General features: G+C 47.9%; 1 protein-coding gene across 1 annotated transcript; it reads right to left on the bottom strand.

Annotated features, from left to right (window-relative positions):
* Positions 1-1,237: 1,237 nt before the first annotated feature.
* On the bottom strand, positions 1,238-1,648 carry LOC138352730 (splicing factor 3A subunit 2-like). The gene has a single exon (XM_069305314.1). It carries the CDS (start codon positions 1,646-1,648, stop codon positions 1,238-1,240), a length of 411 nt encoding a protein of 136 aa, XP_069161415.1.
* Positions 1,649-15,813: the final 14,165 nt, after the last annotated feature.

The raw sequence follows: 15,813 nt of genomic DNA, 5'->3' as shown, positions 1-15,813 counted from the left end.
TTAATCCTGGGAGTAAGAAAATATAAGTTAAGGAAGCTTATACTACAAGATCAACAATGGCAGCAATGCAGTAATATTTAACCAAATATAATATACCAGTAAAATATATTCAATATATATGGTAACTATACATATATATATATATATATATATATATATGTATGTATGTATATATATGTACTATATATATATGGTTACTGTACCAATACAGTGGTAACTATGTTTACAAATTTTATCCGTTCCCAGAGACAGTTTGTACAATGAGGTGGAGTCCTGTCCTGTTGAAAAAGGAAGTGTTCATGTTCATTTGAAATAAGTTCGTTAATTAGTCAGTTCTGTAGCATGTGCAGATAAACATTGCCTCAAAGAACATTTTCCCTCAAAGAACAAGGGAGCCATGAAGATGATTCTTAGAAATGGGGCAGAACACATTCACTTTTGGTGAGTCCCTCGTGGGCTCAACTGTGGCGTGAGGATTTTCTTCACCCCCAAATGTGAACATGATGCTTGTTGACTTTGCCAGTCATATGAAATGTGGCCTCATCACTGAAAACAACATGTTCAAACTCGTCTTCAAGTTTCTCATGCATATTGACACAGAACTGTTTGCACTTTTGCTTGTCTGTTTTTAAGCCCTTAACGAGCTGCAGCTTGTAGGGTGTAATTAGCAAGTGTTTCCTTGCAACTCGCCAAACTATCATTGGAGGATTCTGGGCTTCCAGACTTGCTGTTCATATGGACTTGCTGGGGCTATGCAAAAATGTTTCCCGAAAGCGCTCGACCATCTCGTCGAATACTGGTGGACATCCACCTCCTTTTGCCCGGTACAGACAGCCTTCCTCTTTGAACGTTGTGTGCCACATCCAAATCTACATTGCAGTTGGTGCATTTTTAGCGACTTCTCCCACCAATGCATACTGCATAGTCTAGTTCGACTGTGTTCGACCATATTTTAACACACAAAATGCCTTTTTCTTTTCTTTTGCAGTGAATGACATTTCCATGCCTGAAAAAAATTAAACATAGAATTCAGAGTTGTTTCTACACATGCTGATAAATTTGAGATTATTTGAATTAGAATTGGTCGAGTTATTAGATTACAAAATGATGTAAGGTTTCCTGAAGCACTCTTGTGTACAAGAGTGTGTGACGCAGTTGTGAGGCAGGGACCAATAGGCCCACTGTGGCTCGTATACATCTCTTCCAGGGCTGGCTGGTGGGGTTATGCTCGACGCTCTCACTCTTGGTCTTGAAGATGGTAGAATGTGAGGGTTAGCTGGCAGTCACTTAGGCTGAGTTGGTTGGGGGCTGGGTGCTTGGTTGGTGTGGTGGGTACATGGTTGGTGTTGTGGGTGCATGGTTGGTGTGGCGGGATACATGGTTGGTGTGGTGGGTGCATGGTTGGTGTGGCGGGATACATGGTTGGTGTGACAGGGTACATGGTTGGTGTGGTGGGGTACATGGTTGGTGTGACGGGGTACATGGTTGGTGTGACGGGTACATGGTTGGTGTGACGGGGTACATGGTTGGTGTGACGGGTACATGGTTGGTGTGACGGGTACATGGTTGGTGTGGTGGGGTACATGGTTGGTGTGACGGGGTACATGGTTGGTGTGACGGGGTACATGGTTGGTGTGACGGGGTACATGGTTGGTGTGGTGGGTACATGGTTGGTGTGGTGGGGTACATGGTTGGTGTGACGGGGCACATGGTTGATGTGACGGGGTACATGGTTGGTGTGACAGGGTACATGGTTGGTGTGACGGGTGCATGGTTGGTGTGACGGGGTACATGGTTGGTGTGACGGGGTACATGGTTGGTGTGGCGGGGTACATGGTTGGTGTGGCGGGTAACATGGTTGGTGTGACGGAGTACATGGTTGGTGTGGTGGGTAACATGGTTGGTGTGACGGGGTACATGGATGCTGTGATGGGGTACATGGTTGGTGTGACGGGGTACATGGTTGGTGTGACGGGGTACATGGTTGGTGTGACGGGGTACATGGTTGGTGTGATGGGGTACATGGTTGGCGTGGTGGGTAACATGGTTGGTGTGACGGGGTACATGGTTGGTGTGATGGGGTACATGGTTGGTGTGACGGGGTACATGGTTGGTGTGACGGGGTACATGGTTGGTGTGACGGGGTACATGGATGCTGTGACGGGGTACATGGTTGGTGTGACGGGGTACATGGTTGGTGTGACGGGGTACATGGTTGGTGTGACGGGGTACATGGTTGGTGTGGCGGGGTACATGGTTGGTGTGACGGGGTACATGGTTGGTGTGGCGGGGTACATGGATGCTGTGACGGGGTACATGGTTGGTGTGACGGGGTACATGGATGCTGTGATGGGGTACATGGATGCTGTGACGGGGTACATGGTTGGTGTGACGGGGTACATGGATGCTGTGACGGGGTACATGGTTGGTGTGACGGGGTACATGGATGCTGTGACGGGGTACATGGTTGGTGTGACGGGGTACATGGATGCTGTGACGGGGTACATGGTTGGTGTGACGGGGTACATGGATGCTGTGACGGGGTACATGGTTGGTGTGACGGGGTACATGGATGCTGTGACGGGGTACATGGTTGGTGTGACGGGGTACATGGTTGGTGTGACGGGGTACATGGTTGGTGTGACGGGGCACATAGATGCTGTGACGGGGTACATGGTTGGTGTGGCAGGATAACAAGCATTATTAAATATTGCTATCCACCGTTCGCATGTAGTGTTACCGTTGTAGTATAACGTTGATATGCCAGCATCACATACGCACCAATTATACCCAAGCTGTCAACCACCCACACAAATATACTCCAATGTTTACATCCAACAGAACGGTTAGAGTCAGAGTCCTACCGGACGCTAGAGAACGGGTCCCGTACGCTTACGTTGGGTGGAGCTCTCGCCCTAAATCCCGTAGAGAGAACCCTTAGGGTGAAAAGATGGGGGGTGGGTGGGTGATGGTGAAGGGGGTAATGGGGACACACACACACACTCAAACACACACACACGCGCGGGGGGAGTGAATGAATGAATGAAGAGAAAAGATCAGCTGGTGGGTGGGGGGTGGAGGCTGGAGGGAGGGAGTGTGGGCTGGCTGGCCAGCCAGCTGTAGCGGCCGTCAGTGTGTGTTGACCCGTCGAGGAGTGAGGTACCTGCGTCTCGCACCCGCCAACGCCTTATCTGACTTGAACCTTCCTCCGTTTGTACTACAGGTTGGTAGTACTCTCCTGGACTCCTTACCCTCTGGTCTAGTGTCTTGTGTAGTAACCCAACTTGTTCTTGCAAGTCTCTTATACTTCACCCACCGTTTACCGTATTATTTGCATTATTCGACACGTAATGTATAATTTAAATTATAGGACGTGTACTTTCAATTATCGGACTTGTATAATTTGGGATGCAGGACTTGAAAGATAGGATATATATTACCATTATTTACTTGTGTTTTGCAGGCATTGTATATCCAGTTGTATTATATGCTGTATTTTAGGAAGAGCATTGTACATATTTTGCCTGAATTTGCCACATTTTACAATACAGTGAACAAATCCAGAAGGGCCGTGACGAGGATTCGAACTTACGTTCGAAGCGTAGTATTATTATATTGGATTTGTTCAAAAGTATTGGATTTGTTCATTGATGCATCACACTATTGTGATTAGTGTGTGTACGATACAGTGTTACAAAACGGTTGTGATACATCGGCTGCAAACACACGCTTTATGCAACGAGATACAATATACATTGTATTTATGTATTGTCTACTTTAGCTTGTATTTAGGGCCATTAGAACTTTGTTATACGGTGATGCAAACTGTGCTTCGTATTAAATAATGTATGTTATACTCGTCTTGTATACCCAGCATTACCTGTTGATGATTTCAAGAGTTTATTCCGGTGGCTGAGCGGACAGAACACTGGACGCGTGATCCTGTGGTCCCGGGTTCGATCCCGGGTGCCGGCGAGAAACAAATGGGCAGAGTTTCTTTCACCCTGATGCCCCTGATACTTAGCAGTAAATTAGGTATCTGGGAGTTAGTCAGGTGTCACGGGCTGCTTCCTGGGGGTGGAGGCCTGGTCGAAGACCGGGCCGCGGGGACACTAAAGCCCCGAAATCATCTCAAGATAACCTCAAGATAACCCAGGGGATGGGAGGACTGAATAATATTACACAAGACAGTCCACTGTCATTAGTACAGCAGCCATTGTTTTGTACCTTCGCATTAACCAGCAACTTGGGCTGGACGGTAGAGCGACGGTCTCGCTTCATACAGGTCGGTGTTCAATCCCCGAACGTCCACAAGTGGTTGGCCACCATTCCTTTCCCTCCGTCCCATCCCAAATCCTTATCCTGATCCCTTCCCAGTGCTAGGCTTTCCTCTGATAAACGTCCTAAAGTTTTCTGTTGTCCATTGGAAGGCATCTTGTTGGTTTAGATTCAGCTACTTAGAACAAAAGTTCCAAAGTAGCACGGGCTATGGTGAGCCCGTAGTGGACTTACCTGGCACAGGAGCGGGGCAAGTAGCACGGGCTATGGTGAGCCCGTAGTGGAGTTACCTGGCACAGGAGCGGGGCAAGTAGCACGGGCTATGGTGAGCCCGTAGTGGACTTACCTGGCACAGGAGCGGGGCAAGTAGCACGGGCTATGGTGAACCCGTAGTGGACTTACCTGGCACAGGAGCGGGGCAAGTAGCACGGGCTATGGTGAGCCCGTAGTGTTTTGGCGCTGTACAGCTGCCAGATTCACGAAGCAGTTACGCAAGCACTTACGAACGTGTACATCTTTCCTCAGTCTTTGACGGCTTTGGTTACATTTATTAAACAGTTTACAAGCATAAAAACTTGCCAATCAACTGTTGTTATTGTTATAAACAGCCTCCTGGTGCTTCGGAGCTCATTAACTGTTTAATAATTGTAAACAAAGCCGCCAAAGACTGAGGAAAGATGGACAGGTTCGTAAGTGCTTGCGTAACTGCTTCGTGAATGTGGGCCGGAGTACACTGGCTTGCAGATGACCTAATTTGACGAGGTCAAGTCGTATTACGTCATCTGGAGGTCAGTGTGAAGGCTGTACCTCTTGTCTGGTGACCCGTGGGGCAACTACTCTTTTTTATATTGTTCGGTCGGCCGAGCGGACAGCACACTAGACTTGTGATCCTGTGGTCCGGGTTCGATCCCAGGCGCCGGCGAATAACAATGGGCAGAGTTTCTTTCACCCTATGCCCCTGTTACCTAGCAGTAAAATAGGTACCTGGGTGTTAGTCAGCTGTCACGGGCTGCTTCCTGGGGGTGGAGGCCTGGTCGAGGACCGGACCGCGGGGACACCAAGTTCCGAAATCATCTCAAGATAACCTCAAGATAAAGATGGCTCTACCTGCCGCCATCTTCAATTACTGGTTGTTTCTTGGGCTCTGTGCTTGCTGTCTCGTGTCTTCGGCCAGTGAAGGTCGCGCTCAGTTGCCAGGGCAGGGGATTGTCAGGGGAAAGCGCCAAGCCATTTTCCTGGAAACAACCAACCGAAACTCTCTCTATTTTCCGCTTGTTACAACTTGTAATAAAGTTGTTACATCTTGGCTTAACGTGTTTATGACGTATTAGAACGTTGTTACAACTTGCTATATTGGTTGTTATAACTGGTTAGGAGGTGTTAAAACTTTTTTTTTTTTTTTTTTTTTTTTTTTTTTTTTTTTTGAGATATATACAAGAGTTGTTACATTCTTGTAGAGCCACTAGTACGCGTAGCGTTTCGGGCAAGTCCTTAATCCTATGGTCCCTGGAATACGATCCCCTGCCGCGAAGAATCGTTTTTTCATCCAAGTACACATTTTACTGTTGCGTTAAACAGAGGCTACAGTTAAGGAATTGCGCCCAGTAAATCCTCCCCGGCCAGGATACGAACCCATGACATAGCGCTCGCGGAACGCCAGGCGAGTGTCTTACCACTACACCACGGAGACTTGTTGGAACGTTGTACCAACGTCGTAGTTTCGGTGTGTTTGACGGGATTCGGACTATATAGCAGTGTAAGGGGTCTGGATAAGGATTTGGGATGGGACGGGGGAAAGGAATGGTGCCCAACCACTTGTCGGGACGGTCGGGGGATTGAACGCCGACCCGCATGAAGCGAGACCGTCGCTCTACCGTCCACCCCAAGTGATGGAGCATAATTTTGTTTAAAAGGGTAATACGGTGCTTTAATTTTGTCTGAAACGTCGCAACTTTTAACGAATTGGTCGATTACGTAACAAATGCAGCCTGTTAGGTATGTGGGGAGGGGGGGGCCAGCCCCAGCCCCCCTGCTCGCCTTTGTGTGTGTGTGCGCGCGCGCCGTCACGCTCACCAGGTACTCAGCACTTCTAAATGATGTTCACTACTTTCACTTAGAATTTGAAAGTGGAAGGCGGTGAAGATTTAGTATTCAGTCAAGATGGAGTTACAGGACCTTGTAACTGGTTACAGGACCGTGTGACTGGTTACAGGACCGTGTAACTGGTTACAGGACCGTGTGACTGGTTACAGGACCGTGTAACTGGTTACAGGACCGTGTGACTGGTTACAGGACCTTGTAACTGGTTACAGGACCGTGTGACTGGTTACAGGACCGTGTAACTGGTTACAAGACCGTGTGACTGGTTACAGGACCGTGTAACTGGTTACAGGACCGTGTGACTGGTTACAGGACCGTGTAACTGGTTACAGGACCTTGTAACTGGTTACAGGACCGTGTGACTGGTTACAGGACCGTGTAACTGGTTACAGGACCGTGTGACTGGTTACAGGACCGTGTGACTGGTTACAGGACCGTGTAACTGGTTACAGGACCGTGTGACTGGTTACAGGACCGTGTAACTGGTTACAGGACCGTGTGACTGGTTACAGGACCGTGTAACTGGTTACAGGACCGTGTAACTGGTTACAGGACCGTGTGACTGGTTACAGGACCGTGTAACTGGTTACAGGACCGTGTGACTGGTTACAGGACCGTGTAACTGGTTACAGGACCGTGTGACTGGTTACAGGACCGTGTAACTGGTTACAGGACCGTGTGACTGGTTACAGGACCGTGTAACTGGTTACAGGACCGTGTGACTGGTTACAGGACCGTGTAACTGGTTACAGGACCTTGTAACTGGTTACAGGACCGTGTGACTGGTTACAGGACCGTGTAACTGGTTACAGGACCGTGTGACTGGTTACAGGACCGTGTAACTGGTTACGGGACCGTGTGACTGGTTACAGGACCGTGTGACTGGTTACAGGACCTTGTGACTGGTTACAGGACCTTGTGACTGGTTACAGGACCTTGTGACTGGTTACAGGACCTTGTGACTGGTTACAGGACCTTGTGTGACTGGTTACAGGACCTTGTGACTGGTTACAGGACCTTGTGACTGGTTACAGGACCGTGTGACTGGTTACAGGTCCGTGTGACTGGTTACAGGACCGTGTGACTGGTTACAGGACCGTGTGACTGGTTACAGGACCGTGTGACTGGTTACAGGACCTTGTGACTGGTTACAGGACCGTGTGACTGGTTACAGGTCCGTGTGACTGGTTACAGGACCGTGTGACTGGTTACAGGACGGGTTGCTTCCTGGGTGACTGGGGGGGGGGGAAATTAGTTAGTAACAGTTGATTGATTGACAGTTGAGAGGAGGGCCGAAAGAGCAGAGCTCAACCCCCGCAAACACAACTAGGTGAATACACCCCCACCCCCCAGGAAGGTGCCCGTAGCAGCTGTCTAACTCCCAGGTACCTATTTGGTGCTAGGACACAGGAGCATCAGAGTGAAAGAAATTCTGCCTATTGTTTCTCGCCGGCGCCGGGAATTGAACCCGGGATCACAGGATTACGTGTCCAGCGTTCTGTCCACTTAGCCACCGGCGGCCCACGTGTGTGTGTGTGTGTGTGTGTGTGTTAGAGAGAAATATATGTAGTAGATATAATAGAGGGAAAATAGATTGGTTAGAAAGGCGGGGTCCAAGAGCTAATAGCTCGATTCTGCACACACACACACACACACACACACACACACACACACACACACACACACACACACACACACACACACACACACACACACACACACACAAGAGGTTCCAGGAGGTCTTCACAATAGAACAGGGTGAGGTCACTGTGCTAGGAGAAAGGGAGGTAAACCAGGCGGCCTTGGAGGAGTTCGAAATTACGAGAGAGGAGGTCAAGAGACACCTGCTGGATCTGGATGTTAGAAAGGCGGTTGGTCCAGATGGGATCTCACCATGGGTACTGAAAGAGTGTGCAGAGGCACTTTGCTTGCCACTCTCCATAGTGTATAGTAAATCACTAGACGGGAGACCTACCAGAAATATGGAAGACGGCGAATGTGGTCCCAATATACAAAAAGGGCGACAGACAAGAGGCACTGAACTACAGGCCAGTGTCCTTGACTTGTATACCATGCAAGGTGATGGAGAAGATCGTGAGAAAAAACCTGGTAACACATCTGGAGAGAAGGGACTTCGCGACAAATCGCCAACATGGATTCAGGGAGGGTAAATCTTGCCTTACAGGCTTGATAGAATTCTACGATCAGGTGACACAGATTAAGCAAGAAAGAGAGGGCTGGGCGGACTGCATTTTCTTGGATTGTCGGAAAGCCTTTGACACAGTACCGCATAAGAGGCTGGTACATAAGCTGGAGAGACAGGCAGGTGTAGCTGGTAAGGTGCTCCAGTGGATAAGGGAGTATCTAAGCAATAGGAAGCAGAGAGTTACGGTGAGGGGTGAGACCTCCGATTGGCGTGAAGTCACCAGTGGAGTCCCACAGGGCTCTGTACTCGGTCCTATCTTGTTTCTGATATATGTAAATGATCTCCCGGAGGGTATCGATTCATTTCTCTCAATGTTTGCGGACGATGCTAAAATTATGAGAAGGATTAAAACAGAAGAGGACTGTTTGAGGCTTCAAGAAGACCTAGACAAGCTGAAGGAATGGTCGAACAAATGGTTGTTAGAGTTTAACCCAACCAAATGTAATGTAATGAAGATAGGTGTAGGGAGCAGGAGGCCAGATACAAGGTATCATCTGGGAGAGGAAATTCTTCAGGAGTCAGAGAAGGAAAAAGACTTGGGGGTTGATATCACGCCAGACCTGTCTCCTGCAGCACATATCAAGCGGATAACATCAGCGGCATATGCCAGGCTGGCCAACATACGAACGGCATTCAGAAACTTGTGTAAAGAATCATTCAGAACTTTGTATACCACATATGTCAGGCCAATCCTGGAGTATGCAGCCCCAGCATGGAGTCCATATCTAGTCAAGGATAAGACTAAACTGGAAAAGGTTCAAAGGTTTGCCACCAGACTAGTACCCGAGCTGAGAGGTATGAGCTACGAGGAGAGACTACGGGAATTAAACCTCACTTCGCTGGAAGACAGAAGAGTTAGGGGGGACATGATCACCACATTCAAGATTCTGAAGGGGATTGATAGGGTAGATAAAGACAGTCTATTTAACACAAGGGGAACACGCACAAGGCGACACAGGTGGAAACTGAGTGCCCAAATGAGCCACAGAGATATTAGAAAGAACTTTTTTAGTGTCAGAGTGGTTGACAAATGGAATGCATTAGGGGGTGATGTGGTGGAGGCTCACTCCATACACAGTTTCAAGTGTAGATATGACAGAGCCCGATAGGCTCAGGAATCTGTACACCTGTTGATTGACGGTTGAGAGGCGGGACCAAAGAGCCAGAGCTCAACCCCCGCAAACACAACTAGGTGAGTACAACTAGGTGAGTACACACACACACACACACACACACACACACACACACACACACCCATCCACCCACCCACCCACCCACCCGACGCTTCAGTACTTACTGTCATTGTTGCTCTTGATAAATGTTCTCTCCCACCTCCTCACGTTCAAGATCACTAGCTTACACCTCTCTCTCTCTCTACATATATATGCAACACACACACACACTATCATTGCCACGGGAGACATCTCCCGTCACGCAGGGTGCAGTCGCACCTCCACAGATCTCCAGTATCAGCTCTTGATACTGGTAATGGCTCAAAAGGGCCACCACTTACGGGCTATTCATGCCCGTGCCACCTTTTGGGTGGTTTAATCTTCATCATCATCACTATCATTGCCGCCATATCGAACACACACGAGATTGAGGTGTATGGATGTATTGTGGGGTCGTAGCCAAGCGTGAGCAGTGTACTTGACTACACTTCAGCAGCTTCAAGCAATACCCTCTTAGATAAGCCTTAAGGTGGCCAGGTGTACTTGACTACACTTCAGCAGCTTCAAGCAATACACTCTTAGATAAGCCTTAAGGTGGCCAGTGTGTAGCGGGTGTTGCTAGTTTCCACTTGTGGTCCTGTGGTCCCGGGTTCGATCCCGGGCGCCGGCGAATAACAATGGGCAGACAATCGACTTGAGAATGGTCCAGGACGGACCGAAACGTCGTCGTCCCTTCACCTACTAGTGTGTGGTCTGGTCAAACTACTTCAGCCACGTTACTGTGACTCCTCGCCTCTCAGACGTAGGTTCGAATCCCCATCACGGCCCTTGTGGATTTGTTTATTGATCCATCACGCTATTGTGATTTGTGTGTGTAATGCCAATACCTTGTTTATAACAACGACGGCAGTCTCCTTGTAAACTACCACAGGTGTGAACCTGGCAATGTGCAGCCTTGTAAACGTGTGTAAACCGCTGTTTACCCCTCATGGAGTACCAGTCTGCTCCATCCCACATGCCACCTCCACCTGTGAGCTATGATGTACCAGCGCTATAAGGTGCCCCTGAGCCTTCTTGTTATAGATTCAGCTACTCTGAACAAGTTCCAAGTAGCACGGGCTATGGTGAGCCCGTAGTGGACTTACCTGGCACAGGAGCGGTGCTGTGGGCCCCTGAGCGTGTACCATCACCTCATATATGGTACATTGTATCTGTACCGTACCTGTACCATCGCACTGAACCTAGACTAATAAGAACTGCCCTTCAAGGAGAAGAACCAACTGGGGTCTCCAACCTGAATTAACTTTTGTATTTTGAATGTGCTCATTATTTCTAGCCGAGTTTAGAAATAGTTACATTGTGACACCGTGGACCTACAGGGCTCTACCTCAGTTGATCCCCCGTAGCGCTCTCTATGCCCTGTTTCGCCTCCTGGGACCTGGGGCCAGATTCACGAAGTAGTTACGCAAGCACTTACGAACGTGTACATCTTTCCTCAATCTTTGACGGCTTTGGTTACATTTATTAAACAGTTTACAAGCAGTAAAACTTGCCAATTAACTGTTGTTATTGTTATAAACAGCCTCCTGGTGCTTCGGAGCTCATTAACTGTTTAATAATTGTAAACAAAGCCGCCAAAGATTGAGAAAACATGGACAGGTTCGTAAGTGCTTGCGTAACAGCTTCGTGAATCTGGCCTGTGTGTTTCAGTAGGAGTCTGTGACCTACCGGAGGAGTGCCAGGGTAGGCTGCCCCTGTGAGGTGGGTAGGAGTGCGGGGCACGAGCTACTCTCTGGAGTGCAGGATAGCCTCAACCTCCGAGAGTGCAGGATAGCCTCAACTTCCGAGAGTGCAGGATAGCCTCAACCTCCGAGAGTGCAGGATAGCCTCAACCTCCGAGAGTGCAGGATAGCCTCAACCTCCGAGAGTGCAGGATAGCCTCAACCTCCGAGAGTGCAGGATAGCCTCAACCTCCGAGAGTGCAGGATAGCCTCAACCTCCGAGAGTGCAGGATAGCCTCAACCTCCGAGAGTGCAGGATAGCCTCAGCCTCCGAGAGTGCAGGATAGCCTCAACCTCCGAGAGTGCAGGATAGCCTCAACCTCCGAGAGTGCAGGATAGCCTCAACCTCCGAGAGTGCAGGATAGCCTCAACCTCCGAGAGTGCAGGATAGCCTCAACCTCCGAGAGTGCAGGATAGCCTCAACCTCCGAGAGTGCAGGATAGCCTCAACCTCCGAGAGTGCAGGATAGCCTCAGCCTCCGAGAGTGCAGGATAGCCTCAACCTCCGAGAGTGCAGGATAGCCTCAGCCTCCGAGAGTGCATATTGATCAGGGGGGAAATGTCACGGAATGATGCCGCACTTTGTGTGTGTTGATGTAAAAGGAGAAATGTTTTTAGGGGTTAAGTGTAGTATATTGTCCAGGGCTTACCTGGAACATACCTTGGCAGGGTTTCGGGAGTTCTTCCACTCCCCGAGTCCTTCATGGACTTGAGCCATGAAGGATGAATGGCTCAAGAAATGAGCCATATGTTTAGTGAAAGCAAATGATAGGCAGCAAGCTAGGGGGTTGCAGGCGATGAGTCACAATAACGGGGCTGAAGTATATTGACCAGACCACACACACTAGAAGGTGAAGGGACGGCGACGTTTCGGTCCGTCCTGGACCATTCTCAAGTCGATTGTGACTTGAGAATGACTTGACATCAACTTGAGAATGGTCCAGGACGGACCGAAACGTCGTCGTCGTCGTCCCTTCACCTTCTAGTGTGTGTGGTCTGCTCAACAAGCTAGGCTGTTAAACATATTTGTAAACCGTTTCGTAATATTGTTGTGATGTGTTTGCATAGAGAGCAAAGTGACCTTTCACCCTCAACCCGATCTAAGTCACTTTGGCCCTCACATTTTGAATGTTATTCATGTCTGTTATTTTGTTTGTGTTACAGGTGAGTTTCGTCACGGGTGGAAGAACACGATGTTCTTGTTGGTAGGTGAAGCATGTTATATTGTGTTGGGCTAGTGTTAGTTCCCGCCACACACACACCGAAAGTACGACGTTGGTACAACGTTCGAACAAGTTTTAACACTTCCTAATCAGTTATAACAACCAATGTAGCAAGTTGTAACAACGTTCTAATACGTCATAAACACGTTAAGCCAAAATGTAACAACTTTATTACAAGTTGTAACAAGCGGAAAATAGGGACAGTTTCGGTTTGTGTTTCCAGGGTTAGTAATGGAGTCACACTGCACTATTGTCTGCATACTCTCCTCTTACACATTACCTCTCAATTTGGCCATTTATCCGTATGGCCGAAAATAGATATAATTTGAAAATTAAAAAAAATGAAAAAATTTTGGATATTTATTTTCCAAAATAGTAACTTAAGGGTCCTCTGGTAGGTTAGGAGGGCAGGAAATTCTCCTAAAGTTTCAAAGGGTCATGCAAAACTTTTGTTGAAAGTTTCCTCTCCTAACCTTACCGAGTAAGCCGGAGGACTTCAAGCAGAAAACGGGACACGTACATCACTTTCGTGAGCCGATTTCATTTCAAATTACGTCCATTGTTTGGCCATAGCGCGCATACCAGCGAAAAGCGACGTTATTTTTAAGAGGACGGGTTTTGGGGGAGTGTGTTGTAGTTGTTTTATAATTAATATATAAACCTGGACAGGGTTTCACGAGTGCTTCTACTCCCCGAGGCCAGGCTAGACTTGTGATAACTTGGTCCAACAGGCTGTTGCTTGGAGCTGCCCGCAGGCCCACGTACCCACTACAGCCTGGTTAGTCCGGCACTTCTTGCAAGAACTTATCTAAGTTTCTCTCTTGAAACTTACAAGAATGAAGTAATGTTCAACTAACAGTTTTAGAGACTGCCTTTCCATTATGGGCAGAGGTCAACTTTGACAAAAATCTATAGAAAATGAAACGGTAAATAATAAGAGTATTAGTTTGGCTTACTCAACAAGACAACAGGTATTCAACAAGACAACAGGTACTCAACAAGACAACAGGTACTCAACAAGACAACAGGTATTCAACAAGACAACAGGTACTCAACAAGACAACAGGTACTCAACAAGACAACAGGTATTCAACAAGACAACAGGTACTCAACAAGACAACAGGTACTCAACAAGACAACAGGTACTCAACAAGACAACAGGTATTCAACAAGACAACAGGTACTCAACAAGACAACAGGTACTCAACAAGACAACAGGTATTCAACAAGACAACAGGTACTCAACAAGACAACAGGTACTCAACAAGACAACAGGTATTCAACAAGACAACAGGTATTCAACAAGACAACAGGTACTCAACAAGACAACAGGTATTCAACAAGACAACAGGTACTCAACAAGACAACAGGTACTCAACAAGACAACAGGTACTCAACAAGACAACAGGTACTCAACAAGACAACAGGTATTCAACAAGACAACAGGTACTCAACAAGACAACAGGTACTCAACAAGACAACAGGTATTCAACAAGACAACAGGTACTCAACAAGACAACAGGTACTCAACAAGACAACAGGTACTCAACAAGACAACAGGTACTCAACAAGACAACAGGTACTCAACAAGACAACAGGTACTCAACAAGACAACAGGTATTCAACAAGACAACAGGTACTCAACAAGACAACAGGTACTCAACGAGACAATAGGTACTCAACAAGACAACAGGTACTCAACAAGACAACAGGTACTCAACAAGACAACAGGTACTCAACAAGACAACAGGTACTCAACAAGACAACAGGTACTCAACAAGACAACAGGTACTCAACAAGACAACAGGTACTCAACAAGACAACAGGTACTCAACAAGACAACAGGTACTCAACAAGACAACAGGTACTCAACGAGACAACAGGTACTCAACGAGACAACAGGTACTCAACGAGACAACAGGTACTCAACGAGACAACAGGTACTCAACGAGACAACAGGTACTCAACAAGACAACAGGTACTCAACAAGACAACAGGTACTCAACAAGACAACAGGTACTCAACAAGACAACAGGTACTCAACAAGACAACAGGTACTCAACAAGACAACAGGTACTCAACAAGACAACAGGTACTCAACAAGACAACAGGTACTCAACAAGACAACAGGTACTCAACAAGACAATAGGTATTGGAGCACGTATAGTGTTGACCTATTAAAGGTTGCGTGTGTGTGTGTGTGTGGTTGTGTTGTGAGTGACAGTGTTGCTGGCACTGTGGCTCAACACTGCCACCTTGAGTGTTGTGGTAAAGGTTGCAAGTGTTGACCCGGGCGGCCCTGTGATGACGGGTCAACTTAAACCATCTAACATCATGCAGGAGGTGTGTCGACTCCTTGGAGTATTGGGTAAAGTGGTCCATCGTGACTGGTCCATCTTGCCCCTCTAGGTGTGAGGGGGAAAGGTCCTTCCCTTCCCTTGAGGAGCCGGTCGGCCGAGCGGACAGCACGCTGGACTTGTGATCCTGTGGACCTGGGTTCGATTCCAGGCGCCGGCGTGAAACAATGGGCAAAGCTTCTTTCACCCTATGCCCCTGTTACCTAGCAGTAAAATAGGTACCTGGGTGTTAGTCAGCTGTCACGGGCTGCTTCCTGGGGGTGGAGGCCTGGTCGAGGACCGGGCCGCGGGGACACTAAAGCCCCGAAATCATCTCAAGATAACCTCCCACTTTCTTCCCACTTTCCTCCTTCTAGGTCCTAGTGGATATATATATATATATATATATATATATATATCCATGTCCAGCATCCATTATGTGTCTTCTGGATGATTTTGTAATTGTGTATCTACGCGGCAGTCTTCTCCAGCTGTGTTGGGTCGTGTGGTGTCGTCCTGATATAGTCAGTTGCTGTTGTAGATGGTACTCACCTAGTTGTGCTTGCGGGGGTTGAGCTCTGGCTCTTTGGTCCCGCCTCTCAACCGTCAATCAACAGGTGTACAGGTTCTTGAGCCTATCGGGCTCTGTCATATCTACATTATAAACTGTGTATGGAGTCAGCCTCCACCACATCACTGCCTAATGTATTCCATTTGT

Source organism: Procambarus clarkii, chromosome 54 (genome assembly GCF_040958095.1).
Source record: "Procambarus clarkii isolate CNS0578487 chromosome 54, FALCON_Pclarkii_2.0, whole genome shotgun sequence".
NCBI classification, from domain to species: Eukaryota; Metazoa; Arthropoda; class Malacostraca; order Decapoda; family Cambaridae; genus Procambarus; species Procambarus clarkii.
The sequence above is the reverse complement of the archived record's forward strand: the minus strand, read 5'-3'. Positions and strand labels throughout refer to the sequence as shown.